This window comes from Lobosporangium transversale (assembly GCF_002105155.1).
Source record: "Lobosporangium transversale strain NRRL 3116 chromosome Unknown BCR41scaffold_52, whole genome shotgun sequence".
NCBI classification, from domain to species: Eukaryota; Fungi; Mortierellomycota; class Mortierellomycetes; order Mortierellales; family Mortierellaceae; genus Lobosporangium; species Lobosporangium transversale.
In genome coordinates this window covers 95,477-120,757 of record NW_019029030.1, presented here as the reverse complement: position 1 = coordinate 120,757, position 25,281 = coordinate 95,477, and the positions used below count along the sequence as shown (strand labels likewise).

General features: G+C 42.2%; 7 protein-coding genes across 7 annotated transcripts; 4 read left to right on the top strand and 3 right to left on the bottom strand.

Annotated features, from left to right (window-relative positions):
• Positions 1–736: 736 nt before the first annotated feature.
• BCR41DRAFT_362010 (hypothetical protein) lies at positions 737–3,564 on the top strand. The gene is made up of 4 exons (XM_022025654.1): positions 737–1,961; positions 2,070–2,251; positions 2,385–2,467; positions 2,556–3,564. The coding sequence occupies exons 1-4, from the start codon at positions 1,021–1,023 to the stop codon at positions 3,555–3,557; spliced, it is 2,208 nt and encodes a 735-aa protein (XP_021876926.1). The 5' UTR covers positions 737–1,020; the 3' UTR covers positions 3,558–3,564.
• Positions 3,565–6,254: 2,690 nt separating this feature from the next.
• On the top strand, positions 6,255–8,111 carry BCR41DRAFT_341551 (hypothetical protein). The gene is made up of 2 exons (XM_022022250.1): positions 6,255–6,478; positions 6,578–8,111. Exons 1-2 carry the CDS (start codon positions 6,288–6,290, stop codon positions 7,962–7,964), a joined length of 1,578 nt encoding a protein of 525 aa, XP_021876925.1. The 5' UTR covers positions 6,255–6,287; the 3' UTR covers positions 7,965–8,111.
• A 1,027-nt stretch (positions 8,112–9,138) lies between these two features.
• Positions 9,139–11,172, top strand: BCR41DRAFT_362007 (hypothetical protein). The gene has a single exon (XM_022025653.1). It carries the CDS (start codon positions 9,260–9,262, stop codon positions 11,087–11,089), a length of 1,830 nt encoding a protein of 609 aa, XP_021876924.1. The 5' UTR covers positions 9,139–9,259; the 3' UTR covers positions 11,090–11,172.
• An 82-nt stretch (positions 11,173–11,254) lies between these two features.
• On the bottom strand, positions 11,255–13,001 carry BCR41DRAFT_327808 (hypothetical protein). The gene is made up of 5 exons (XM_022021672.1): positions 12,810–13,001; positions 12,641–12,677; positions 12,280–12,498; positions 11,683–12,167; positions 11,255–11,535 (listed from the first exon to the last, which is right to left on the bottom strand). Exons 1-5 carry the CDS (start codon positions 12,872–12,874, stop codon positions 11,319–11,321), a joined length of 1,023 nt encoding a protein of 340 aa, XP_021876923.1. The 5' UTR covers positions 12,875–13,001; the 3' UTR covers positions 11,255–11,318.
• Positions 13,002–13,277: 276 nt separating this feature from the next.
• On the bottom strand, positions 13,278–17,291 carry BCR41DRAFT_389691 (TIP-1 family-domain-containing protein). Its single transcript, XM_022028148.1, has 11 exons — positions 17,030–17,291; positions 16,627–16,892; positions 16,295–16,474; positions 16,066–16,191; positions 15,817–15,952; positions 15,603–15,716; positions 15,230–15,473; positions 14,977–15,114; positions 14,618–14,883; positions 14,222–14,466; positions 13,278–14,038 (listed from the first exon to the last, which is right to left on the bottom strand). Exons 1-11 carry the CDS (start codon positions 17,234–17,236, stop codon positions 13,384–13,386), a joined length of 2,577 nt encoding a protein of 858 aa, XP_021876922.1. The 5' UTR covers positions 17,237–17,291; the 3' UTR covers positions 13,278–13,383.
• A 40-nt stretch (positions 17,292–17,331) lies between these two features.
• BCR41DRAFT_189084 (hypothetical protein) lies at positions 17,332–21,247 on the top strand. The gene has a single exon (XM_022019810.1). The coding sequence runs from the start codon at positions 17,560–17,562 to the stop codon at positions 21,160–21,162; it is 3,603 nt and encodes a 1,200-aa protein (XP_021876921.1). The 5' UTR covers positions 17,332–17,559; the 3' UTR covers positions 21,163–21,247.
• A 1,227-nt stretch (positions 21,248–22,474) lies between these two features.
• Positions 22,475–24,858, bottom strand: BCR41DRAFT_312443 (mate-domain-containing protein; the record flags this gene model as incomplete). The annotated part of the gene is made up of 2 exons (XM_022021088.1): positions 22,475–23,802; positions 24,723–24,858. The coding sequence occupies 2 exons, from the start codon at positions 24,856–24,858 to the stop codon at positions 22,475–22,477; spliced, it is 1,464 nt and encodes a 487-aa protein (XP_021876920.1).
• Between the last annotated feature and the right edge of the window lie 423 nt (positions 24,859–25,281).

Here is a 25,281-nt window from a genome sequence, read left to right as displayed (position 1 = left end):
TATGCAGGTGCGAGCAATACCAAGCTGAGGAAGAGACATGCTGCCATAATGCTCAGCAACGGTAGCAGCGGGCTACGCGTCGATCGCTGCATGAGTGATAAAATTCTACAGTATGTCAATGTGAAGGATAGAATTAAAACTAATGCAAGAGAAGATTATTGAAGGTAATTCAATGAGGATTTGTAGAATGAATGAAAGTGTCATTTCTCCATTATATTCCCCCTGCTGACCATATGAGCGAAACCTTAAATTACCCAAAATGAAAAGCAATACGTAAGTTGCAACAAATAAAGCTGGAAATAGAGGAAAGAATCATGCGAATTAAATGGCTTCGCAGTTCACCCACTTTTCTTTAAGCTCAGTGAACAGTGTCAGCTGGCAGAGATCTTGTCAGTGTTGAATCCTAAGCTCACTGGCATTCTCTGCCGAGAAGCTCCAACTAGGCACTAAGCAGGTTCAATGGAAGATCTTCTCAGCAATAGAGCTGAAGGAGGCAGCGACAGAAGCGGTGTTATGCCATCATACAGTGCCAGTTCGTTTATTGGAGTCCCCTTGCCTTTGGCCTTTCTTGCACAGATGCTGAGGATTCAATGGTATCTGGCTTACATCTGTTTAATGAAGCAGTTTACCTGTGTGGGCAATCTTTAACCATTCGCATTGGGGGTGAAATGTGATAGGTCTGTACTAAAAAAAAAAGACAGTTGTTGGTCATGTCCATGCATTTCTGTTGTCAAAGTGCACATGTTTTTATAATACACTCTTTCTTGATTTCACTTTTCTTTATTCCTTACTCCTCATTCTCCATTAACCTTCATTCTCGTTTGAATTTCTATCCTCTCTTTTAGTGTAACCACCCCTTTGCTTGTCCTCTCTTACAGAAGCTTATATATACCACTCTCTAGAAGCATAAGCGTAATACATACATGGTCCTTTTTGCCAAAGAAGCATCCATTATTACTTAGCCCTTTTTGCAAACAGTCGCCTGAGTTTGAAAGCTTATTATCTATTTCTATCGCTCTCATGGACATCAACAGTTCATTCGACAACAGAGCATCCCCATTTGGCCACACAGGACCCGACACTGGATTCGAATATCATCATCTCACATCTGGAAGCGACAGAATACTCGAACCATGCACAACAGTGGAGGCACAATCGTCATTTATGATAAGAGAGGAGCAAGATGAAGCTGGGCATATATCCTATGATAATTCTGATTCTCCAGCTATTCCTTCACGTCCAGGATCCCCTGTCAGCTCACTCAATTCACCTTCTTCCTCAGAAGTCATGAAAGCATTTATTAGCACACCACCACCATTACCAGCTTTTACAGACCCCCCTTCACCACCACGACGAGGCTCTTCAAAAAGAAGAGAGTGGCCCTTATCATGGGATTGCTTATCAGAAGGCATAGGAGCGGAGAATAGACCATCCCACTTTGGTTGTACATGTCAAGATCGTTCAATCTACCCTTCTCAGCCCCATCTTTCTTATTCAACTTCTCTTTCACAAACCCATCATCATCACATTTTTGAATTTGAGCAACAACCAAGGAAGCCTCTAACATCTATAACAGGGTTCAATCGATGCTTATGGCCACCTAATTCCACTTTCCTGACTATGTCTAATGCTACTCTTGATGAGCAAGGGTTATTTCCACAACTAAGGACAAAGGAGCAGCAGTGGCCAAGGGCTGATACCAATGAACCGCAGGGTTCATTTACAAGGCTAGCTACAAGCCCACTAGAGAGCAATATGTGGCATGAAAGCTTGGGAATGGGCATCAAAGGGTCGAAGGAAGGTTTTACGGAGAATATGCAGGAGTTACAGCCATGCAGAAAGTCAAGGCGTATGGTAGATGGACCATACCATAACGAGCGGAATAATCGCATGGTAGTAGCTCATGTTCGTAGGCTGATTCAGGAGGCGGTAGAGGATGGTGTCGGAGAGCTTGATCTAAGGTATAATTTTTGAGCGCAAATACACACATGAATGAAAAGTATGTCATCTTGTCCCTTGTTGTTGGCCATGAGTAGGCTGAATATTACTATCTTACCTTTTTACTACAGCAATCTTGAGCTTACAGATTTACCTTCCGAGATTCGTGATCTCAATTTCGCTATCGTATACAATGAACGTGGGTCGTTTTCGCTTTCCACAAATCGTCTGAAGCTCTTCTTGAGCTCGAATCTATTTACGACTATACCAATGGATGTATTTGCGCTCCACAATCTGTCTGTGTTATCCATAAGTAGGTTTTGATGTATTGGGAGGGAGAATAAACGCCTTCTTGGACAGCATGTATGTTTGTAGGCAACTATGACGACTAACAAAGCAACGTTATTTGCGCCCCTTCGTTTTTCTTCCTGGCCTTTGTTCGCTAGGAAATAACAGTATTGAATCTATTCCTCCAGAAATTGGATTGCTTCATAATTTGGTAGAGCTATCAATCGGCGGCAATCTCTTAGTGAGTCATGACTCCTATCAATGTAATCACTGTGCAGGTAAAGAGCGCCAAGACTGACTTTTTTTTTTTTTTTTTTTTTTTTTAATAGAAAAAAATTCCCTCCCAAATTGCCCTGTTGCCAAAGCTACTCATCCTTACAGTCCACCCCAATCCTTTCTTAATTCCTCCAGCGCCCAAGACAGACAACAATCACACAGATACTTCACAATTTCATGATAATCAAGTGAATTTGGCTGCTCTGAGGCCTCCACATCAGATGCTTTTAGCTGAGCGATGGATACCGACATCACCATTAGGATCACCAACAATGGATCAATCAGGGGATATTAACATGTTGCCTATGATGCCAGAACAGCTGACCCTCACGCCCAATTCCCTATCACCTGTGATCACAGATTCGGAAATGGAGGGGACGCTCGCAACTACTGAAGTTTCGATACAAGGCACAGGCTCGGCATCGATGGTAACATCAGAAACTAGACTTAACGGCGAACGATTAGATGACTCTACTGCCTCAAGAGGAATCAAGCAGCTCCCTCCGCACATAGTCACTCGTTCGCGCTTCCCAACCTTGCTCACGTTGGCAGGAAATGCACTGTTGGATTATCTTGACTCACATGATTCAAGGGATATTGCTTCAAGGAACGAGAATACCGTGGATAGGCCACGAAAGGACAGCAAAATGTCATTGGATGAGGATGAGCAAGATAGGAAATGCAATGTTCCAGACGAAGAGCTGTCGAAATTAAATAGAGCAGGGTCAGAACCCTCTTATGGAGAGAAGAAAAGATATGTCGTTAAGGATGAAGTCATCAAATCATACCTGACGCTCTATCTCTTTGAGCACTTCAAGCGAGCACGGAGTAATAACCGGTGCGCGGGGTGTCAAAGAAAGTTCTGGAAACCTTGCAGGATCATGGTTGTTTGGCAAGAGCTTCTGGGGCAGACCCAGGTTCCAATAGAGTGGAAAGGATGCGGTATCGGAAGATGTCTCGGCGTACCGATGAGTGTATGGACGATTATTGGTCAGACTCGTCCTTCAACAGAAGTAGAAGCAGCAGTAGTAACAGAACCTCCCCCACCCACGTAAGGCGTGGATTCCCAATAAAATTTAAGGAATTCTTGCAATAGTGTGACTGCTGGTCGTGGGTGAATTTTTTTTTTTTTAAGCTTTCAGGAATACTTTTTCCATGCAGCATCTTGACTGACACAAAAGGTTAGAATGGCGTCGACATTCTTTCGGTCCATTCCTGCTGCCATTGTCGTCAAGGAGCCATATGAGGAAGTTTTTTCACTGTTCACTACCGAAACAACTGATGCACCTTGGGCGCATAACCGCTCAGTGTCACAACAGTCGACCCGCCTAGAGGTTGAGCTCGACTTTACACCTGCCCCATCACCAGTTATCAGCCAGCCAGGGTCAAGGCCGGATTCAGGATCGGGATCATATTCCTCTGCAACCACCACTTTTGGCGACACTCTGCCGGGGGCATCGTCACTTGAAATAGCACATGGTACTAAGGCGGATTTTGAGGAAGAATTAGGACAGCTTGATCAACCCAGCTCACCGCAGCGCGCGGTCGTTTCCTTGCCAAAAGCGAAGAGCCCAGCTGCACGAGCAATAATAGGGAACCGTAGAGCACCAAGCCGTACAGTAATGCAACAGCAGCAGCCTAATAAGAAACCCTTTGTGATCCATCAATCGCTCTCAACACTCTCGCAACCCGGTCAGACAGGAACAGTTGTATGGGACAGTAGTATTCTGATGGCCAAGTTTCTATTGTCGATTCGGGGGCTGACGCTAGGATGCTATCGGACCCAGCAAGGGATGGAAAGGCGGGTTGTGCAGCAGGCTCAGGAAGTCCAGGAGCAGTATTTGAGGCGAGCGCAGCAAGAGCAGATTCGAAAGCTGGAAGAACAAGCAGAACACTTGACTGTCTCTGCAGGAGGAGATCTGGAAGTAATGGTAGCAGAAGAAGAGGGAGGAAGGAAGAAATGGAATGGGAAGGGCTCCATTGAGGGCAACTATGCCTTTTGCAATGGTCGCGGTGATCTAAAGAGAGATGGTGATACTGATAGCGACGTTGATGATGATGACGATGACGATGACGATGATAGTGATAGTGATGGTAGTGATGAGGGAAGGAGAGGACAAGCGGAAGAGGAACTACAGGAACAGGATAGGATGTTGGTATTTGACCCAGCAGAAACTACAGTTTTGGAGCTGGGGTCTGGATGTGGACTCCTTGGGATTGTAATGGCAGAACTTTGTCAAGATTTGTTACTGACGGACCAAAAGCCTGTCTTGCCTTTGCTTGTCAAAAATCTGCGCAAGAATCTAGATAGGAAATATTTTGACCAGGATTTGTCAGATTTTTCTGCAACGACTTTGGGAGCGGTATCATCATCCGGATCAATTAGTACGAGGAGAGGAAGCAAAAAGGAAAGCCGCCCCCATCATAATACTAGTGAAAACCATAATGAGGGCCCATACGGTGATTGTATCAAGCCCTGCAATATCCAAGTCCAGGAGCTTGTTTGGGGTCAGGATCTAGATCAAAATCTGAAGCGTGGATTCGGACTTGACTATGTGGTGGCGACCGATGTTGTATACAACGAATCCGTGGTCCCAAAACTAGTTCATACTCTAAAGGAGCTTTGTGAGATTCGAGAACGAGTCTATGAAGCATGCAAGCGAGGTTATGGAGAGCAATTCGATCGATTTGAGGATGCACTTTATCAGAAGTGTTCAATGAAAAAGGAAAAGGAGGATAACGAAGCATTTCGAAGACGGCTATCACAGATTAGGAAGAGGAAAATGAGCAGAACGGTGGTCCTACTGGGACAAGAATTGCGAGCAGATTATGTACACCTTACATTCTTGGAGAAACTGGAGCAAGCTGGGTTCAGAATAGTGAGAATGCCCAAGAGTATGATGGATCCAGAGTATCAAAGCGGCTATGTGATATACGCTTTTTATTTACGTCGAAAAAAGTGAAGGCGCTCCCTTTACCTCGAGCAATTACGAATGTACACCCCCTCCCAATGACTTTCTAAGTAGGATTTTCTATTCTATTTTGATTCAATCGCGATCACAAGCTTAATATTTCCATCTGATTCGAAATGAAACGAGAAATATACGATTCTGAATTTTGTTAGAGAGGTTTTTTTAAATCGCCATCGTGTCTCAATCATATTCTAAAAAATGGGGGAGTGCAGATGTTTGATTGCTTGTAAGATGTATATTGAGACAGCCATGTTTACTCGGAAGAAACATCTAGTGTGTATCACCATTGTTGTTGCAATGATGAATATGAGGGTCTAGAGTCTTTTTTAACATGTTTGTTGGGTTACACAAACAAACAACAACAGCGGGGTATTTTTTTTTTTTTTTTTTCAGATGTTCAGTAGTGATTCATTCCGCTGTAACGCTTTTTTGTTCTTTTTGTTCCTCTTTTTTCACTTAGATGTAATACATGAATGAATGCGAAAGCCAAGAAAACACCATGTGTGAACACAAGGTCTTTATTTCAAATAAAGATACGATTTGCTTTCCCATACCCTGAAAGGATGAAGAAATTACAAAGCATGGCATGAATGTGTGCATTTCAATCGTGTCCCCTTTGGGTTCCATCTGGTGCATTAAAATAAGATTAACCTAAAATGTAAATTATGGCAGTCCAACAGGCGTAACCGTTACAAATAAACAAATCCTTCTAGAACAAGGAGCAAATGTCATAAAAGGACAGACACTCCCTCCAAAAAAAAAAAGTTTTCTGCCATCTTTCTCTCGTCTTTTCCTCTCTTCTCTCACTCCACCATGTCTTTTGTCTCTGTCGCCTATGGGCTGTCGGTGGCCACCATTGTCGCATTTGGAGTTGGCGCTCTCTTTCTCGCTCGTCGTCGTCAACGTTTCAAGAAGGATGATACCGAGTTCTTTCTAACGGCTCGTCACTCCGTGCCTGAGAAGACCATTGCTTGGTCATTTTATGCATCTGGTGTTGGTGCTTGGTGAGTATTTTTTTTTTTTTTTTTTTTTTTTTCGTTTTGCATGAATCAACATTATTTTCATTTAAATTAATCAAGGCTAATGTCAAAAAAAAAAAAAAGGGTTATATTCTCTATGCCTGCTTATGTTGTCTCTGCTGGAATTATCGGATTAATCGCCTATTCAGTTTCGTGTGGTCTACCAATCCTGATTGTCGCTCGTGTTGGAGCTGTTCTCCATCGCAAGTACCCCGGTGTTCTCTCGCTTGGTGATTTTGTCCAGTGGCGCTTCGGTACCATTCCAACTATCATTGTCACCTTGATCATGCTTCTAAACATGTCTATTGCCCTTTGCGCCGAGTATACATCGATTGGAAACCTAATGGAGTTGGTGGTTGGCGGATCACGCTTACCCATTGTACTCATTGTTGCTATCGTTACATCGATCTACACTGCCGCAGGAGGTCTTTATGTCAGTATCTTGACTGATGTTGCTCAGGGAATCTTTGGAATTGGCCTATTGATTATTATGGCCATTTATGTTGCAGTCACCTATCGCCCCTCGAATCTCCCGACTCCTCTTCCTGAAGAAATCGGACCCAACTACTGGGGCTTTGCTGCCATCGGTGCTATGCCTATTTCCATGATTTGCTCTACTCTCTTTTCTGAAGCGCCTTGGCAACGTATTTGGGCGTCAGCAGACGAGAGAGCGCTTAAGCGTGGTTCTCTCTGGGGTGCCATGGGCCTGGTTGTTGTTTGCTTCCTCTATGGATTTGGAGGCTTTCTTTCTCTCTGGGCTGGATACCCTCGGTCATCCCCAGATGGATCGACCGCCTTTTTTGATCTCCTTGGTGCTGGTCAAGCTACTGCGCCCGCCTGGATTACCATCCTTGCGGTTCTCTCAACCGTCACTATGAACGAGGGCAATGTCGATTCTCTTCAGAATGGTATCGTCGATACTCTCGCCTCTCGCTTCTTCCGTGGAAAGAACGTTTGGTATCCCCGCGTTCTTGTCTTCTTGATTAACATCCCTGTTGTGTTTGTATCTCTTAAGGGTTACAACATTATCATGCTATTCTTGATTGGCAACTTGATCTGCACTATTTGTGCTGTTCCACTGTTGCTGGGATTAATCACACGACTGGAAGGTTATGTTACAGCTTGGTCAATGGTCTCTGGTATCATCACAGGATTTTTCTCGCTTGTTGCCTTTGGATATCTCAAGATCGGCAATGTGTCAGATGGGATGCATTATGTGTTCATGGAGGCTTACGATTGGCCTTCATTTATCCTGCCCCCGATCTTTTCTTGCATTGGAGTCCTCCTGGCAGCTGCAATTGAGGGCGTCGTCCGCAAGACTTTTGGTCTGACTTATCCTGTGCCTTTAAGTTTCCCTCCCCAAGCCCGCACAGAGGACCATGAGAATGGAAGCATCAGTTTCGATGATGCAGAGTCTGGAACTAACAGCTCGAAAGCACATCATGGGATCAATACCTCCTCCGACAAGTAAATGGAGCTAACCTTACGCAGCATGCAAAAGATAAACTGCTCTGTGGTTTAATCCAGAAGATCATGGCGACCAGATGAATCACAAATCTTATACAGCGAAAGCCAGTAGTAGGAGTAGCTACAGAAGCTTTCGTCAGGTAACTTTCACCTGATTCTTTTTCCTTTTTCTTTTTTTTTTTTTTTTATTTTTATTTTTATTTTTATTTTTATTTTTATTTTTATTTTTATTTTTATTTTTATTTTTATTTTTATTTTTTCCCTTCTTCCATAACATACTCTCTTTCCATTTCGATTGTTTTTTATTTTTATTTTTATTTTTTTTTTTATGTTTACTTTTATCTTTGATTTGCCTTTGAGACTCTGCATATCAGTTGCCTCATGAATAGCATAAGGGGTGCCCAGGTGTCGTTCTCTCTTTTCTTTCTTTCTTTTCTTCTTTATTTCCTTTTTGAGAACGCACACCTGAGCTGAGATTATACCCTAACTACCAGATCAGGATAATGCCTGCGATGGGAAATACTGTGCTATTCGTTTACCGACTGCATTACGCGTTTTATTTTATTTTATTTTATTTTAATTCTTTATTTCATTATTTTTATAATGTTCAATGCCTTCGCTATTTTCTTATTCCGAATTCCATGCTTGAATATCAGAAGAACCCCATGGCCTTGACCTGTGACATGTGCATGAAAATGCAAGGACAGCAAACAGTGGAAACAACATTCAGGATTGGCACAATTTTCGACTACGAAGATTCAACATCAATCAGCTTGGAATCATGGAAATAAAAGGTCATGTTTTATTCTATTTTACTTTGACAGAGTATGTTTATTATTTGTAAACATGTTTCTCCCTTTAGGGATGAGTTGAAAGAGGGTCATGATAATGCAGCCGAGCCAAAACAATCGGAAACGCGATTCCTGCCAAATTATATTTTAGCTTTTAAGAAGTGGAATGAAAGAATGAAAAGAAAGGACGAATTTGGCCCGCAACAAGGGGCTAGCTGCATTAAGTTTAGACAAAATTTCCTTTCCTGGCGAAGCAGACGCATGACTGATGGGTCTTGAAAGAATACAGTGGCGAATGTTCATTCTATTCAATGCTATGCTCAGCAAAAATAGAAAAATAAAAGTCCAGTCCATTCCATTCCATTTCTTTTTTCTTTTTTCTTTTCCGCTTGTCCCGCTCTACTCTTCACTTTATCTCCACTCTACTTTACTTCTTTTGCTTTATACTCATCACCCCCTCGCCACCGCATCTACTTCATTGCATTCATTTTATTTTTTTTTGTAGGCCATGAGCAAGGCCTTTGACCCGCTTCGGCGGCTGGTGGTCCAGTTTAATGCTCGACTCGCCCATCTTAGGGCCTTTCCGACCACTAACGTACCTCCACCGGCCCCACCCCATCTTCATGCCCCGGCCCCTTCTGCGGCCCATCACCCCGTTCAGTTTACAAAGCCTCCACCAATCTTTGGCCAGTTCCAGGTCAAGGTCGCTTATCCATCCCATAAGGATGGACCCGTACTACTAGCACATCTTAACAATAACTTCAACAGCCTTGTACGACAGTTACTCGTTCCTGAGCCATTGAGAGTAGCTGCTGTGGATTATGCCTGTCGATCAGCAGGTCGTCCTCAAATTGCCTCGTTACTGTCTAATACTTCACAGCGTATGATGCATCATCAACCATTGTCCTTCGCGACTGCTACTGTGAATGTGCCCCATGGCTTTGTCAAGAATGTCGGTTTCTTCTCCACTCGTGGTTTCAGCTCAGGTGTCTCTGCATTTCACCCGGCTATGAATGGACCCGTCAAGATGATGGCCCAGATGTATGCCAAGCCTCTCGGCTCCTTACCTGCCAATGCCAAGAAATTGGCCGAAAAAGACAATTCTCATTATAACAAGTACCAGCCCGATGCTAAGAAGAAGTTGCAGCGTAACAAGTCTCATCGTGGTGGTGAAGTCAAGAAGCGCGCCAACAATGTCAGTCGTATCTCTCCTTTGAACATCAGAGCTTTTATGAACCGCGCCGCCACTGTTGAGCAGCAGCAGCAAATCTTGGCTGTCTGTAATGTTAACGAAGCCATCACAGAGTCCACTGCTATTTCTATGGCCAAGACCGCTGGAAAGACTGTCTCGGACCTTGAAGAGCTTCCCAAGTTAATCACCTCAGATTCGTGCCCCACAAATGTTGACATGATTTTCTTGTTAGATGCCTCTCCGTTGTGGCACTTGGATACTATGGTTGCTGCCTTGCACACGGACACTCTAAGAGCACCTAAGGAGCTCAACATGAGCTTCATTCGGGACCTGCTCGAGGTGACCAATGCACAGTATCAACATTTCATGGAAGTTTCTGCGATACTTCGAAAATTAGTTCAGTGTCCAGAGACTAGAGAGATCACATTGGAAGGATATGAGCTTCGCGTCCATTTTGTCGGCACTACATTGTTTGATATGTCAAAGTTTTTGCAGGAGCTAACGATTGATCCTAAGAGTCCACACTTTGACTTGGAGGAGGTCTTTGTGGACCCAGCTATGACTCGCGAGCAGTACTATCCTCAAGCATCCGTAAATAACTTTTACGCGTCATCGCTCACCGACAACCAAACCTGGGATGACTGTAGTAGTCTTCATAGCTCAATGATGTTGTGTGCAGATTCGGAAAGGTGCTCCAGTGTTGTAAGCTTTGCTACCATGGAATCTCTGCCAGAGCATCAGAGTCCTTGGGAAGAGGTCGCTACTACGAGTGTTGCAGCGTCTGGTCAAACTAGTGAGTGTACATCAAGCCAAGAGGTTCTCTATCAAGAACAGAAGGAGGAGAAGGAACATGCGGAATTCATTCAAGATCAAGTAGAAGCTGTGAATGTCGCTATTGCTGCTCCTAGTCTGATCACCGAGGGATTGTATCCTGACGAGGAAGCTGTTAGTCCATGGAGGAACACTGAGCCCATAAAGACATCACAATTATCGTCGTCGGCAGCAATGATGAACCTTGACAGAATGTCAAGTCAGATCTTAAACTCGACTGTGGTCAGTGAGGAATACTTTGACAACATTCGAGGATTTTTAGATAGTATTGAAGCTGTGCACCGTCATTCTGAGAAGCTTTTCGGTAATCAATAGCCTAAGCTTTTGCGAGATTATCTTCTTTTTTTCCTTTTTTTGAAGTAAAGAAATAAAGAAATTCTTTTTTTTATGATCATTAATCTTGACATAATCATGTTTCATCAATAAAGACTTGTGGAATTTGAGATAAAACAGCACTTTTTTTTTTTTTTTTTTAATTCTAGAAATAGTTGTCTATTGATGATAAGCGTATTACTGGTTTTGATCTTTTGCAACGCTTTTATCTTTAAGCCTTTCCAGCATGGTTTCTGTCACCATCATCATCATCATGGTCGACATCCTGCTGAGTCATGGGAATATAAGTTGGTTTGGCGTTGGCCTGCATCTCCTTATCCTTGGCCCAGGTATATAAAGCACCTCCGCTCAGAATTAATACAATGCCCATCAAACGACCCGAGGTGATGATATCGCCGAAAGCAAAGTATCCCAATAGTGTTTGCAATCTAAAAAAAAAAAAAAAAAAAAATTGATAAGAGATGTTAGGGGCTCATCCAATAAAACAAATTAAAACGAAAAACATAAAATTATATGAATTCTATAAAAAAATAAAAAAAATAAAATAAAAAAAAAAGAGAAAAAGAAAAACTTACACTCCACGAACGGCGCCTGAGATCATATGTGTGGTGGGCGAGGTTTTTGAAATTTGCATGAATCCAGCCAAGTTGACCAAGAAACCAAAGATACCGGTGACCAAGGCAGCAGCCAAGAAGCTGTGGAAAGCCTGGAAGCCCGCATCCTCTAATCGCTCAAGTACCAGGGTAACCTCACCACTCAAGAAGACGATTGGGGTGGTCACCAAGAGTGACAAGAAGTTGTTGTAGTAGACCAGATCGATTGAAGAGTTGTTGACAGCGCCCAAGGATTTTTTGATGACGATTGCATGCAAGGAAGTGGTGATAGAGGAAACAATACCAAAGAAGACGCCCAACTGAGATACATTGAGCTCCGTGGTTACTCCAGTGTAGAATCCACAGAAGACGATGAAGCAAGAACCCAAAACCATCTTGGATGATGGCTGACCCAAGAGAATGTACGCAAAAATCACAGTGAAGGGTAAAACCAGCCCACGAGCAATCTATCAATAGAACAAAAAAAAAAAAAAAAAAAAAGTTTAATAAAAAATAAACAAACACAAACCACTCATAAATCTTTGTGCTCCCCTGTCATTTGTCCTTTTGTTTCTTTACCTGATAAAATGAAGTATCGACATAAACCAAGCAGAGGGTATTTACGCCCAATCCGAGAACATTGATGGAGATCAAAGGAATCAATGCTTTGGAGACATCTGTCCTGATATGGGGCATCTTTAACATCCCTGCAGCATCTGTGGCCTTGAGCAACAAGACAGCGATCAACATCTGGCACCACAATAGCAACCATGGCAATTGGAGTGTATTCAATGCCCACTAATTCAATGAAACAAAAGATAAAAAGTAAAGGAACATTAACTCAAGCTCACTTCAATTCAGTATTTTTTTTTTTTTTTTTTTTTTTGCTTTATGAGAAAGATTCAAAAAGAAAGAACAAAAGAAAGAAAGCTTATCATACCTTGTTACAACTGACCATGATCAAAGCTGTGACCATGCTAAAATTTGTAAAAAAAAAAAAAATTAGGAACCAACGATCGATCAGTTGTCAGTAACAATGACCAGATCATGAGCATTATCAAAATCAGCACAGACAAACTGAGTAGTTAAATGAGATGAATGATCCTTACTAAAAAGAGACGGTGAGGATGACCGCCTGGCGCTCCGTGAGGCCAAGACTACTTGCGGTAGGCATGATGCAGATATTATTAGAAGTATAATATAAATGAATTCGTTAGGAATGAAGAGATGATGCTAATGAATGATGAACAGATGATGCAAGAGGGTAGATGAAGAGATGAGAAAGATGAAGAAAAAAAAAAAAAAAAAAGGGAAGGAAGAAAAAGAGAAAAGGATGAGATGAACAAAGAGAGGAAACGAGGGGTCAGATGGACTTGAGCCAACGAACAGACCAGTCGCAGGCTTTTCTGTATTTTCAAAGACTAAAATGCTATTGATCTGGATCTGATGTGAAGAGTGACTCGCAAAGACCCCTGGAGACTTCCCATCTTTTTAAATCAAAAATCAAATTAATTATAAAAATAGAGAGAGCACCTATCCCATTTAGTTCCCTATTCCTCCAGCTCAGAGGTCCACAGCCCATTTGTTTTACTTTTTACTTTTATGTTTTACTCTTTACTAAATATTATATTATGCACTACCATATATTTAACTACCCCTGTCTCATTCATCTCCACTCCATTTTCACCTCCAGCATTCAACTCGTCGACGGACCACAGCTTTGGCCTCCGCTATTTCCAAAGACATCACTCCAATCTCCTCAAGCTTGCCCTTTATCGTCTCCTTTTCTAGATCGTCATCAAATAACACCGCCATCATTTGAGCGAGTGTCCTCTTCGCATACACCGGGTCATTCACACTGGAGCCGGGGCTGGAGCTGATCGCATGATCAAATGGCATCGTTGGCGTTGGTAATGGTAGGGGAGAATTAGCCTTAGCACTATGTAGTGACAACAGTATGGCTGCATCTCTCAATTTGCGGTGATAGTTCTCTGGTCGTTTAATACCGCATTTTCGACCCGCTCCAAACAATCCGATACGGATATCTCGTGCAAACTGCTGGCCCCCTAGCTCGGAAAAAGAGTTCTTCATGATAATCTTTTGCCAAATAAAATCCTGTATTTCGAGCGAAGTTTGTTTGTACAACAATGTGAAATACTTTGCTGGTAATGTGGAGTAAAGAAATTCAAATCCATGCGTAAGAAGCGTAATCGGCTGATACAGTTCAGGAGATACATCGTCGTTTTCAAGACGTTGCTGTTGTTGTTGCTGTTGTTGTTGTAAAGGATTTTGTTCCATTGGGGATTGGGCAGAAAACTCAATTTGTGGCCAAGAACGTCTTCAAAGAGCAAGTAGAGTATATAAAATATATAAAATAGTTAGTTTCTACACGTGGCAAATGTGAGCAATTGGCGAGCCTTTGGCGCACAAACACAGATTTCTTCTCTTTGGGTTTAGACAAATATGCAACGTGAGCAAAAAGAGGCAAAAAGAAGTAAAATATAGTTAGTAATTCACTTACAATGAAACGTAAGGCTTCATGCTTCCAAACACGTCCTTGGTGATATTTCTGATAATAAGCTCTTGAATCTTCTTCGATAACCTCTCACAACCCTGAACAGTGTCGTCAAAAATGGCCCCATCCTTGTCTAACTTCTTCTTCCAAACCCCCGTATCCTCCTCCTCCGAATCTTCATTTTCAGAGTGCAATGGGTTTGAAATCCTCTGTGTTCTCTCCAAGATTTCCTTGTATAGCTCCAGAAAGAGCTACATTCAAGATGCAAAGTGAAGTAAAGAAAATAGCAATGACACTGAGTCGGTTAATGGTTTCTTTTCTTATAAAAAAGCTATGAGATCAGGGATTGATAAATGCAAAGAAAGAAAAAAAAAAAAAAAAAAAAAAAAAAAGATTTCATACCACATCTTCACCCCAGTCTTTCAAGGTGGAGCTAATGTACTCAACACTTGAAAGCCACTGACACAGCTTGCGCAGACCCTCAATGCCCATTGTATTGAGCTCATCCGCAGAGGCGGCTCCAGGCATCACACGTACAAAGGAATACGTCAATGATTCATATTGATCTACGAGTCCTAGGATATGTCGGAGATATACTTTCAACAGATCCAACTGAATGTCCAACAAGAATGTCCTATGCTCCAGTACCGGCAAAGGCCTATATCGATCTTATAAATAAAAAGACGTTGAGGAGCACAAAGTCAACATGGATAAATAATTATTACTAATGATGTTATAAACATTTACTTAAAAAAACTTACCTGTAATGATCTCTAGAAGATCCATTATTTTTTCTGCCGATTTTGTAGGAATAATATAATCTTTCTCGCCCATGCCCTCATAAGCTGGCTGCCATGCATCAGCATCTTCTATAATTTGTGTATATCTCGCCACCGCGACTAATCCATTGAAGATTAGAAAGAATAGATGAATCGGCCTAAATTAGCCATTACGTTAAATAGCAAAAGCTTGCAGAAGAACTCATTATCCATTTAACATCGCTCGACAACATACATTCTTTTTCAGCCCTTAACCATGCCTTCAGCCAGTCTCTGTTCCCGAAATAAATTTGAACAACCCCCTGCCATTCTGATTTTTGTCCTGGTGGTAAGTAATACTCATTCTCACGTAGGGTCTTGTCAAAACGAAGAGTCTCATAAATGGCATGCGACAGGAGCTCAGGGCTGGATAGCATGAGATGTACCGATTGCCGGATCTTTCTCTCGACTGCTTGAAGGAGGAGACGGATAAAATCATTCTGTTGAGATTAAATAAGAAACGTTTAATTTTTTTTTTTTTTTTTTTTTTTAGTCGAGAGCGTATTGTATTTATTGGCTATATTCACATGCGCATTAAGGTGAAATGTGTGCCAATGAACGATCCATACTCTCACATCGTATTCCTTGAATTGTGTATTTTGTAAAACCGTCTGGACAAAATCTTGCAGGAATGATGTATGCTCTTTAATGAGCTCCAAAACATGGCTTAGATACCATTCGGGCTATGAGTTAAGTAATAGTCATAAAAATATTTGATGTAAAAATATATACCGAGGCTAGAATATACCACACAGCTAAACATCTAAAATCAGATAGGCATACCTTGTCAAGTCTGTTAGTAGATCGTTTTCCTTCAAAGTGGTATCGGAAACGCAAGATCAATGGCGCAACCATGAGCTCTGTGGTGAGAAGTGGTGGATACGGCTGATCCCCTGATCGATCTAGTGTCCCATACGTTCTATTATAATAGCCTTAGCGATATTAGTGTCATCCCCGATGAGATGTAAAAAAATAAAAATAAAAATAAAAATAAAAAAATCATCGGATGCAATTTTTGTTATTAAGACTTACGGTTCCTGCAGGAGCAAAAGATCTTTGAAAGAGTCTTCAAATGCATCTAACTTGTCATTTGAAATGGTAGACGGCTCGGGAATGGGTGTAGGCCAGCCAATAGCATCCAATGACGCTTGGAATTTTCTATAAAGATATGTGGATTCAATACAGGCGTTTGAGTAAATGCTGAAGGTCAAGGTTTTATTCCTCTTTGAAATCCCATCATGATTAGTATCATAGGCCGTACTTTGCAAGATGCACCTTGAACTCCTGGAGAAGGCCTGCAGCGCAGGATGTTAAATAGTTTTCCAATTTGGTATTATGTCCGCCAAGGGTCTCTTTGACACTGCTAGACAATTGGACAAGCGAGGAATAGGGTACCAATGCCTGTTCTACAGATGACTCTAACAATGTCCTGGACTCTGATCTAATTCGATTCACATTGTATTCGAAAGCATATAGGAATTAGAATATCAACTGCTGCTTCAAAAAAAAAAAAAAAAAAAAAAAAACAATGATAATAACAATGTTAAGAGAACTCATATGGGCATAGAGGGTGATCGAAACGATGATACATACATCAGCTGCTGTGTCCGAGTGACGATCAAGATGTAATGTTTAGCATCTTCTAATGCCTGTGCTCTCTTCTGAAGATCACTTAGCTCTTCGATGAGAGACCTTTGATCACGCCTGTTTTTTCCCGACGCAAAGGCTTCGGATTCTTCCATTTGTCCTTCCAGGTCTAGCGCGGAGGATTCTAGTTTCTTTAAATCTCCCAGAGCCACTTTTGAAGCCATTTGAGCTTGTTCCAGGACCTTGGACGTCCTGTTCTTGCTCTCTTCAAGCTTTTAGCAGTTTTTGTTCAATAATGGGTAGGTTGAATATAAGATATTGAAACCGCGATTAATGTGTTTATACGATGACATGAATGTAAATCATGGATACGACACAGATCTTTGCTCCAGCAGGCAACACAAGAAACCTTTTGTTGTAGTTCATTCTTGATTTGGATTTGTTGCTGCAATGCAGGCTTAATCTTGACTAGGTCCTGTTGCGAAGAGAAACGCGCATTGAAATAGTCTGTCACGTCTTCATTCACGTCAATGGCCTGGTCAAACACCACGACGTTGCTGTGGTGAAGTGCAGGACCTGTTGAGTCATGCATGGTGGAGATATCCCCGAAAGGCATTTAATACAATGTATTGTTTTTATTTCCAGTGTGTTATTGAGTTGGTGATGAGAACAAATGAACATTTCAATGAGTATGAAACCTTGTGTTCATGAGGGATTCTTCTCGCACTCACGCATTAACGATGACTGTCTTTCCAATGCACATTCCCCATTCTCCTCACCATGCCAAGTGAAGTTATCACAGAAGAAAAAAAGTTCTTCCTCCACAGCGAGTTCCACCCGTAGCTCCCTAGTTTCTTTTTTGAGTGCATTAATGGAATATCAGTCTAGGACCCAACGTGCGATTTTTTTTTTTTTTTGTTTTTGAGCCATACAAGTTCAATGGTCACTTGTCCCGTTGCTCTTAATCTCCCGTGGTTTCACATCTTTTTTTTCTTTCTTCCTCTTCTTCTCTCAACTTCTTTTCCTTTTTTACACTCTTTGCTTTCATCCACCCTTCATTTATCATCTCATTCATACCTCTTTCTTTCTTTTTGTAAAGCTGTTCTAGTGCATAGACACTTTTTATCACTGTCGATTACGACCGTGTACTCTTTCTACCTTCAAGAATTCAAGTTGCACAAAGAAATCAATCTGTCACCTTTTCTCATCCAGTTGTACCCTTTTTTATTTTATTTCTATTCCAATAAAGCTCTCCATTTATTCATTATAATGGCCTCAACAGCTGCAGGGTCCTTGGCCCACGACATGCTTCTGGCATTCCGAGATCAGCAACTATCTGATATATCTGTCATTGCTTTTGGACAGACTTTTCATCTGCACCGCCTTATCCTGCTTCGGTCTGGGTATTTTCGTTCACTAATCCTCGGTCAGGGTGATTGGATCGAAAAATCACGGCAAAGTGTGACTATCCGCTTTGATGACCCTTATATTACACTCCAAGCCTTTCAAAGGATCATCCATTGGCTTTATGGAATTGATTTTCATTACACAGAAGGTTCAGCCCCACTAGCCTTTCAAGGAACAGGCAATTCGACGGCAGCAGGAAGAGGCGGCAAAGGGTTGGAAGAACACTTCGAAGTGCTTTCACTCGGGCGACACGGGCTCGGATTACGTCAAGGGCAAGGGGCGATGGAGAGATCCGTTAGTGCGACATCGATTCCGACAGGGGCAAAGGCAACAGCTTCAATAAGTGGGACAGTCTCGGTCCATCATTATGACAGTATTATGCTTGATCCTTCTGAGAAGGTTGATGAACTTCTCATTTCTATGTACGCAGCCGCATCATACCTCAACATTACAGCACTCACAGACGAGATCTGCAGTGATATAGCGCGCCGTATCCGGGATAATAGAGGCTTGATCCACTACATGGAGTATGCCTGGAAGTTGAACAACGGTAGAGCTTGGGATATCATCTTGGCACATTGTTTTTATCAATTCTTTTGGTACAGTTACAAGTCAATCGTTCTGCAAGAAATGCTTGTATCTCCTGAAATGCCCATTGCAGGGCTGATCAAGACTCTGGTCTCAGAGTCACTCTGGATCCCAAATGAGTATGAGCGGTATCAATTTGTCAAAGGGATCATGTTGAGACGTTTAAATTTAACGACAGACAAGCTTATGAATTGGGTTTATGATTACCATGAGAACGACTGGTTTATGGTTCTGAAGGATCTGGATGACAACGGAGCATACTCACATGAACTTTCTTCTGACACCTTCTTGAATAACCTGCAAGACTGGGAGTCGACATCAACGGCAGAGTATGAGGATGCAGTCGACACAGACCACGAATGGATTACGACAACCAAAGAGTTACGGCGAAGGAGCTCACAAGCCAGCATGACAGGAAATCAGATGACGATGACCAAGCTTTCAGATAGTGTCGACAGGACAGCTACGCCGACAGCAGATACAGTCATAGTCAGCCAGGGCTCAGGTCGCACTCAAGGCACCCTCGGTACAGATGGTAGTGTAAATAATGGGAATATTGCTACTGAGGATGGGCTGCAACAACCACATCATCAACAGTCACAAACAACTACTTCAACTTCGAACATTGACATAAAGACGGGGCCGCGGTCGCCAACTCTTAGGACACCAATTTCTTCGCCTGGGCTCTCCTCGCTATCCATCACCTCAGAGGCATTACCACGCCATCAAGTTCGCGACTTGTTAATCTTAATGTATCTTCTCCATCATAGTATCCATTATACTCACATTTCATTTGACAACCTTAACCAAATCCTCAATGATGGGCTAGTCCTGCCAGAAAGGATCAAGGATGCCTTTTGGAGACAACATTTATTGCGTCGATTCGCAGTTAGCACTTCAGCATCATTGCCATTTTCCACAACGCCCTCCACCTCGTTTCATGGGAGATATCACGGCCCAGAGCCAACACATCGCGAACGGCGTGGACCGTGGGCCCCTGCAACTCCTCCAAAAAATAAAACATTAGGCTCTCCATCTGCTCCGCTCACTACCAGTGCTTCACCCACAAACTCACTTGGTTTGCTTCCGATTCGGTTCAGTACATCATTGTACATCAGCCGTCGGGACCTCATGACTGATGGGAAACACTTTACGAGCTCCACGTTCTATGCAGGCAGTTGGTGGAGTATTCAAGTTGGTAACAATTTGAACAGCACGAAACCGGAAGATAGACAAGTAGGTGTCTTTTTAAGCTCAGCACCTGTGCCACGAGTTGTTCCAGGTGGCGGAGGGAGACTAAGCAACAGTAGCTCCAGGTCATCTCGTTCTGGGCTCCTGGCAGCCCTGCGAGGAGATGCACTGTCACTATCTACGAATTCAACCACTTCTCAGCGACGTCACCATGGTGTATCCAGCAACAGTTCTGTTCAACAGGGCAATGGGTCTGAAAATGGTGGCGCAAATAGTGATTGCTCTAGTGTCTATAGCCGTCAGCGGGAACTAACGTGCAATTACCGGATTTACATGACGACCAACGTGGTCGAACCTCCTCAATACTTTGCTGCAGCTGCAGCTAATCGTCTAGAAGAGATCCGAGGAAGTGAATACCCACAGCATCCTAATGCAAGCGCCAGTAATGCCTCCCGTCCGCATTTCGGCGCAACAGGGGGTGCTTCGGACTCTGCGATCCCCTTTTCGACATCACTACCATCAACGCCTGAGATGGGACATGCTTCAGGATTCGGATCATTTTCGCGTTCATTTCCATCATCAGGCATCGCCACATCTTTGTCTCTCTCCCAAAAGATTGCGGCTGAAGATGAGATGATTGGTGAGGACACTTTTAAGCTGAATGAGGGATGGGGATATCGCCATCGACAATATCTGACCCGTGTAGCTAGGCAAGTGCGCGATCGCCCACCACGATCAAATCAGGACTCATCTGGCCTACACTCACATGAGAATGCGTCTCCCGGCACAATGCAGCAAGGCGGCCATCTTGGAGCTCCTTTGCATCATCTCCAGCAACAACAGCAACAACAACAGCAGCAGCAACAGCAGCAGCAAGCGGGTCAGCAAAACCAGCAACAGCAAGCACATCAGGGACAGCATGGTCAGGCTGGAGCGTTTAATCAACAAGGGCATCCTGTAGCGCCTCCTCATCAACCATTGCTCCAGAACTCACTACAACTACTGCAACAGCAGCAGCAGCAGCAGCAGCAACAGCAACAGCAGCAGCAGCAGCAGCAGCAGCAACAGCAACAACAACCACTAAATCAACAACAACAACAGCAGGGTCAATCTAACCCACAAACACCACATGTGAATGCAAACGCAAACGCAAATGTTGCTGCGCAGGGTAATGGTGTACAATCGCAGCATGGACTTCAGAATCAGACATCTCCATTATCGTCATCAACGTCATCATCCGCGCTGCTATCCCAGAGTGAGATGCATGATGAATTGGAGGATGACGGTCTATGGATTCATTTTGTGGTGAAGGTTGGATGGTCAGATCGTAAGCGGGATGACAAGGCGACCAACTAAAAAAAAAAAAAAAAAAAAAAAAAAAGCCCTAAGCTGTGAGAGTGTATCATAATCTATATCATATATACGGAACGGATATTTAAGGATTAAAACTATGTATATAATATATATACAAATCTACTATTTTTTTCCTACCAAGACGGCACTAATGGTTTTAACTTTTTTTTTGTTTTGATAAATGCAACACAACATGATATCGTCATTTTCAATTACAGATTTTGGGCGAAGTCAAGTGACTAAATTAAGTGTAACAAATGAACAAATGAACAAATGGCCCGTGTGTTTCTAAATCTTTAATAGAGTATAAAAAACAAAGCTACTATTTCTTTCTTCTTCTTCTTCTTTTAATTTTCTTTTCCCGTTTCCCACACTCTTTTTTCTATTTTCCCAATCATGAACACTGATCATCCAAACAAATCTTTCTCTCAGGAGACAGGCTCTACGCAGCAACCAGGACGGAATCAATATCAGGATCCACAGAATGATGCTGGCAAACAGTTCCGTCCCGTTGCTGTAGTTCATTCTACACATTCACACCTCGAGACCTTTGATCAAGCTACTCGTGAGCAGAACAACAATACTGCAACATCCAATAATAATAACAAAAACGAGAATAGTTTGAATCAGACGCTTAGAAGATCATCCTCATCATCAGAGCAGAATATCAACTCTGCTCTTCAACTGGATCGAGATCTTCAACAGAGTCGTCGTGTTGCAGATGATGACCGACAAAAGGTTAGTAGTCCTCCTTTTGAAGGGAAAAAAAAAAAAAAAAAAAAAAAAAAAAAAAAAAACAATCAATGACAAAACTTAGTTTAGCTTGGCATGATTTATTTAGTTTTAGTTTTAGTTTTTTTTTTTTTTAAACATATTCACGCTAATGAGTAATGACTTAATATCGAACGTGATCTGTACTAAATTTTTTTTATTTTTTTTTTTATTTTGATTTTTATTCTTCAAGGCTTCTGGAAACACTCGTGGTTCTTGGTCTGGCACCCAAGGAGAATTACCCTATGTGGAATAAAAAAATGAAAAAAAAAAAAGAAAAGAAAAAAAAAAAAAAAAAAAAGCTGGATCCCATTTTGGTCGCTATTGGCTATATATGAATTTAAAATAATCTCAAATTGAATTGATAGCCAATTAAGCTTATGCAAAGAAAAAAATAAAAAAATAATAATAATAATAATAAAAAAAAAGAATGCCGCTTTTGGTACATTCATATATATGTATATGACAAGAGATGAGAAGATGTGAAGAAAGAAGAAGGGGGTTTTTTTTTGTTTAAAAAAAAAAAAAAAAAAAAAATTTATCTTTAAACACGATACTCCACTAAACTCCTTTCGTCATCTTCATTATTCATATCTGCGTCTAACAGGGTCTGGACCGCTTCGGCTTCAGATTCCAATGTCCTTTTGGCCAAGAGGTCATTCCTGGCCTTACATTTCCTAACCTCCGCTGGCCAGTTGGTCTTAAAGATCACCCATAGTTCACCCAGGCCTACCATCCATAATGCCACACACAGTGCAGACCAGAGACCCTTCAATCCCCACTGCAGCTTGAACGCGAAGAAGTAGCCCAGAGGGAAGGCTACGAGGTAATAGGCGACCAAGTTCAAGTATGCACCCAAATGTTGTAATCCAACGCCTCGAAGGACACCACCTCCGACACCGGCCAATCCGTCACTGATCTGATACAAAGCCACCAAAGGCAACACCATCGCGACCGTCTGGATCACTTCTGCATCCTCGCTAAACAACCTTCCCCATCGTTCTTTAAAGAGGATCAGCATCAGGGAGTTGGTCATGCCGAAGATGATCGCCAGTGCTATAGATACTCTCGATGCCACCTTTGCAGATCGTGCATCGCCCATGCCGATCAAGTTACCGACTCGGTTACTGGCAGCGATTGAAATTCCAAAGGGGATCGTGTATAACAATCCGGAGGTCTGGACCACTACTGACTGAGCTGCCAAAGCGATTGTGCCAAGATACGAAGCGGCCAAAGACATGACCTCAAAGGCCCACCATTCTGTGCAGACCATCATCACGCCTGGCAAGGCCAGTTTCAAGAATTCTCGCCAGCCAGTTAAACATTCACGGGTCCATCCGCCCCATCCTTGGTATCCATCCACGAATCGAATGTAAAGTATCAAGAGGATCAGCATGTTCCAATAAGAGATGCTGGTCGCAATGGGGGCTCCGATGTATCCCATACCGATGTAAGGGTTCCAGACCAAGACATAGTTCAAGACGACGTTGATGGGAGACGCAATCAAAAGAACATAGGTGCTGGCATGCATATTTCCCTGTGCCTGCAAAAACTTCTTTGCACATTCAAAGATCAAGAAGGCTGGAGCACCTGGTAAGAGTCCACGTAAGAAGATGGCCGCATGTTCTGCCAGGGCTGGTTCCTGACCCAACAATGCAAAGATCTGTTCTGAAGATAACCAGATGGCGGCAATGGGGACGAACAAGAGCATGAGAATTAGGATGGCGCGTTGGAGGTGTAGGCCCAAGGTGTGTGGGTGATGAGAGGTATAGGATTGAGAACAAAGGGTATCCAGTGCTGTTGCAGTACCCAATGATACAGACCAACAGGTCACAGCAGCAAACATGGATGCTAATGAAGACGCCGCCAATTCTATTTAAAAAAAAAAAAAAAAAAAAAAAAAAAGATTAGAACAAAGCCATAGATAGATAGATAGATGGATAGTTATATAATATATAAAAATATATAATAGAACCTATTAACATGAGTCTGAAAATATGTCTCTTAATAACAAACTCTACACCCAGACGTTAAAGATTGTTCAGGAGAATCAAGACAGACCAGAGCCAGTGTTTCCCAGAATTACAAACAAAGTCCGCCCCCGCCCTTTCGATCGCGATTTTTTTTTTTTAATGATTCTGAGATCCGTGCACGGGCATTGGTCCAAATTCAATAGTTTGTTTCCGGTCAATGTTCCCTCCTCTCCTTTTTCTCTTCACATGAATCGTCTTCACAACCTTGAATGAAATCCACACACACATCTGAAAGGAGTTTTTTTTTTTTTTTTTTTTTTTTTTTTTTGAATTGAATTGAATTGAATTGAGCAATTATATATCTTTAACTGCTCCAACCTTTTGCTTATCTCTTTTAACTCTCCGCAGAAGTGAGAGCTGATTTCATGAAAAAAAAAAAAAAAAAAAAAAAAAAAATAACAACAACAATAACAACAACAATAACAATGTACAATGTATAAACATTAAAAATGGCGAGAAATGACGAAAAAGAAAAAGAAAAAACCTCCATTTCTTTGTCTTAATCATTCATGGCGATATATATACATAAATATATACATTCTCCCATCAGCAGAAATAACATTATTGTTTGTAACATGCTTGTATGTATTTATGTACAGGGGAAATGCATAACGATGAAAAGGGGAGGGCATTGTGGAGGTGGCTGGACTCTTGTTTATCCAGTTTTTTTTTTTTTTATATATAAACCATTGGTCACACCTTGAGCATTGACGATAATTATAGTGTGTACATAAAAAAAAAAAAAAAAAAAATCCTTACCGATAGATCCAAGGTGACCCAACGAGACTAAACTTGCCAACTGTAACGAGTTTTGAAGGATATACGTCAGCACCACAGGACCTGAATACCGCAGCAAGATCTTGAATTCTCGTCTTGTCAAGTCTTGAATAGACATATATTTTCCACATTCCTCCTCCTCTTCTTCTCCTTCATCTCCATCTCCATCTCCATCTCCATCATCATTGGAGTTGGTCATATTAGCGTCAAAAAGTGTCTCTGTAGAAGATCCTCTGTTGTCCCTGTGCCTGTCCCGGCCCCTGCCCCTGTCCCTGTCTCTAAGCTTGTGCTTATCCTGGTCATCTTCATCATTGAAATCATACGATGGCGGACGGACAGTTGAATAATCAGGAAGAGTGGGTGCAGTAGCAGCTGCAACCGCAGCAATGTCAACAGGTAGATCTGTAGCAGTGTTATGGGTATTATGGTTGTTGTTGGTAGTGTTGTATGCTGTACTTAGGGGTGCCTTTGTGATGAGGCGCGATCGCTCGGACGGTCTGGCTGGGGTAGAAGACTGATGATGGGAAGATGGGAATGCATG